The sequence below is a fragment of the Monopterus albus genome, unplaced genomic scaffold, assembly GCF_001952655.1.
Source record: "Monopterus albus unplaced genomic scaffold, M_albus_1.0 scaffold242.1, whole genome shotgun sequence".
NCBI lineage: Eukaryota > Metazoa > Chordata > Actinopteri > Synbranchiformes > Synbranchidae > Monopterus > Monopterus albus.
In genome coordinates, this window is record NW_018128122.1 from 481,710 (window position 1) to 485,655 (window position 3,946).

General features: G+C 38.5%; 1 protein-coding gene across 1 annotated transcript in view; it reads right to left on the reverse strand.

Annotated features, from left to right (window-relative positions):
* The window catches only part of helz (helicase with zinc finger), a 51,684-nt gene that overhangs the window by 38,113 nt on the left and 9,625 nt on the right, over positions 1 to 3,946 (reverse strand). The window contains 4 exon segments of the mRNA XM_020620586.1: positions 823 to 898; positions 1,137 to 1,185; positions 1,488 to 1,544; positions 3,380 to 3,504. Of these exon segments, the coding sequence (XP_020476242.1) occupies positions 823 to 898; positions 1,137 to 1,185; positions 1,488 to 1,544; positions 3,380 to 3,504 (307 nt within the window).

Here is a 3,946-nt window from a genome sequence, read left to right on the forward strand (position 1 = left end):
AATTATTTATTGTGGGTGTGGTGTATGAATGTTAACACTCTGTTATAATTTTTTAGTATATTACTTGTGTGGTGTAGAAGAGAATTATCTATGTAGAGATACTGCTTGCAAACCAATGATGGTAAGATGATGTCATGGGGTAGGACTGGATAAGTCTGACTTCTTCCTACTCCATTCAAGCATGTACTAGGTATAAGCAAATTGATATTGGAATAGCATTTGTTGGATACGTGTAAAATTATGTGTGTTGACATATCAACTGTCTTTACATGCCTGAAAGAATAAATCAAATCAAATCAAATCATTTTCTTTCAATTTTACTATTTCTAAGTCAAAACTGTAGTGATGTATATTTAATCCAAAAAAACCTTAGCAACATCACTGACACAATCAGAAACTAAAAGCCTATTAAGTCTGAATCTATGTTATATGTGCAGTAGACTGGCAGGTATAAAATGTAAAAGGCCAATATAATCCTGACATAGCATCAGACCAACACAGCAGCCGATACCCTGCTAAAAGTAAACTGTGCTGGTGGGCTATGATAGACACTCAAACACAAAGAAACTAAAAACCAGTAATAGTTTATGAGAATAAGTCTAAGGTTCAGTAGATATACTGGTATCCATCTGCATAAACATCCATGATGTAGACTAGTGTTTGTATAAGGATTCCTTCAGTGTTTCGAGAGATTTAAAAAAAAAAAAAAAAAAAAAAAAATCAAAAATTTCTGTTAGTTCACTACTGTGAATCACCATTTTATATCATCATCATTTTATTAACTCAAGCCCGTGTGCAAAGCTAACTGGCAGTTTGCATTACCTTTTACAGAGGGTGTACTCCTCACTGCTGGTGACTCCTCGGGGAGGAGGCCGGAACTGCCAGCCATCTTGGACCTCTGTCAATACACACAGCCAAATGGTCAACACAACACTGAGCCAAAGCTTCAGCCAGCTGGTAACCTGTTTATGATGTGCTCAAACTGCCAACTGGCAACTGAATATAGAGTTTCTAAACATAAATCATATCTACTGTACTTCAATACATGTGAATGTTTTGGTGCAAAGCACACTGCCATTCCTTTAGCTCAAGTTGACAGAAATACTGAAATGGACTCATGCTACAGATTTGCTCACCTTCTTCCTGGTCATCTGCATATTCTGTTGCCATCTCCGTGTTTATAGTCTGACAGAGACAGAGATGGGGTGAGATGCACAAAGATTATTAATGTAGTATCAACTACAAACTCAGCCACATGCAAGAAGATGGATCACTGGACTTATTACATGCAAATGAGTAATAAATCCACAACAGCTACGAGATAGGTTGGGGAGTACAAAACAATTAAGCTACTGTTGGAATCAAGCCATTAGTCATCTTTATGACACTCGCCTGGAAGCATCAAACCATTATTTGCAAAACCACCAAGAGGCAGGAGCAAAAGGAGGAAACGTGAGGTGCACAGCCCCACGGCCACAGACACTTACCTCTATTTCTGAAAGGAGCATTTTTAATCTGGTCAGGTCTTTTGTGACTATGCCATTCTGTGAAAGGAGGGGAAATGACCTTTATTACAACACGTTGTAATGAATGCTCTGAGTTCATGTTTATAACTATAAACCCATCACTTTGGAATAAGCTGGCACACTTTACTTGGTGTGGTCATATTTATCATGTCATTTCCAGACATCTGCAGACAATAGAGGCATTTTCTTTTGCAGATGCATTTTATGATTCAAACTGATACAGGTGTATTTAATTTAACTTGCCTTTCTGAAGGGCACAGGAGGATGATACTCTATTCAAAATGTGCAGACATGTCAATGTTTCAGTCCTAGATGTGGAGCATGTTTACAACTAGTTTATAAAAGTTGACTGAAGAAAACACTTGGGTATCAAATGACAACACACTAGCATCGACTTGAGCTTAGTGATTCGATGTAAACTGACTTTGATTATAGCAAATAAATGTAAAGTGGCATTGATTTTAGTGATTAAATGTAAATTGCTTTTGATCTTAGTGAATAAATGTAAATTGAATTGAATGTAAAAGAGTAAAGTGGCTTTGATCTTTACAAAGGTAAAGTGACTGAACTTTGTGAGGATGATGATGCTGATGATGGTAATCTGATGGTGATGATCATGTATTTTATTGTTGTAATTCAAAGGAAAGTATGATTTATCATAGTAAATTAAACTGACTGACATGGATCTTAGTGAATATATGGAAACTGGCCTTGATTTTAGTTATTGACACTTGACAGGACAGCTAAACTGCACTGTGTATGGAGTGTCAGCACCACTCTGAGCCAAGATGGGGTGGCAAATAAAGTAAAATACTGTTTGCAACCTCCACTAACATTGAGAACTTTGTGAGAGAAAGGTCAGAGTGTATACTGAACAGTTTTATCCACTTTTGGAAAAAAAGACTTGAGGAAAAAATAAATACACTAGATCCAGGAGTACAGCTTTACAACACCTGGGTCAATGCTAAAGAAAAGGGTGAAGAGAAGTTTAGGGAACACAAAGAAAGGCAGGCTTAAAATGACGTGTGAAAAAGCAAGAGTAAACTAAAGGGAAGCTGTCACAAGTGGAGAGATAATATGTCCAAATACTGTTTGATTGGGTGTTTCTAAAAGAGGCGGAAAGAAACGCACAGAAAATTGGAGAGAGACCTGCCCAGTAAACAGGACTGTCCAAACTGAAAACGCTGCATGACCTTGAGGCCCAGTTCAGCCTCTGAATATGTGCTTCTGTATATGTGTGTGTGTGTGTTGCAGTGGGCAGGAAGTGGTTGAAAACAGAAGAGCAGAGAAGCTGGACGCAACCTTGGCAGTAAAATGAACACTGATGTATGAAGACAGTGGTTAGGATAGAGAAGGGGAGGGTGAAGTCAGAGTGGAAAAAGCACAACAGATATTAACCCTCTGTCTGCTTGCTATATTCTATGTACACCTAATTTTCAAGTGGCTCTTTGTTGTTGTGTGGTTGGTTAGAAGCCAACATCACTCCAACATTAGGTTAGAACTGTTTATCAATACAAATTTTATTCCCTGTTCACTAAATGTTTGATGGGCCATGTTTCTTCAGTGCAAATTTGATGACTGTGTAACAAATTATTGCAAAGAATCTTCCAAAATGCGACAGTATCCTAAGCAAGCACACTGTATCTGCTATTGCTGGTAAATCACAGATCACTGTGATAGGCGGTCATGTTCATTAATAACCAATATTTATACCCCTCCCAGGGCCTGAAAATGTGCAGTCAGATTTTCCTTTTTTTGAGGGAGAAAGAATCTGGCCTGAACAGCCCGTGACTGTCAATGTACAGGCTGAATGTCTGTATGCATTTACTGTGCACACTGTTCATTAAACATACCATTGGCTCTCCATACAAGGCTTTAGAGAGGATGCTGGCCACCTCCTGCAGGCTTCCATCCAACAGCATTGAGCGCAAGCTGGCCTGTAGCGAACCATTCCCACTGGCAATGTCTTCTGCCAGGACTAGCACAGGACAAAGAGGGAACAAGCAGGAAAGAGAAGTAATACAGTTCAATCAGTCAGGTTTCTTTCAATATGTCAAAAGCTCTTTCCACATCTTTTCTCTAAAAAACAGAATGAAATGTTTTGGGGGTACAATTTTAAATCATGTGAGCTGTTGAATGAAAGTGTGAAAAAGCTTTTCCCTCAAGTTTTGTATATTTTATTCAAGCTCAAAGTCAGTATGTAACATTCTACACCAGCCGGTGTGTTTACATGCACTCTGATGACCTGATGCCTCAGAGAAATCAGGTTATGAAAGTAATCAGGGAACACATTTACAGGTACATGCACTGTAGTAACCCTAGTTCTGGCAGGTCAGTAATAAGATTTCACCTCCACCCTGAACTTAATTTGGACCCATGATTCTCAGATTATAACCATATAGTAGGGCTGCATGATAAAT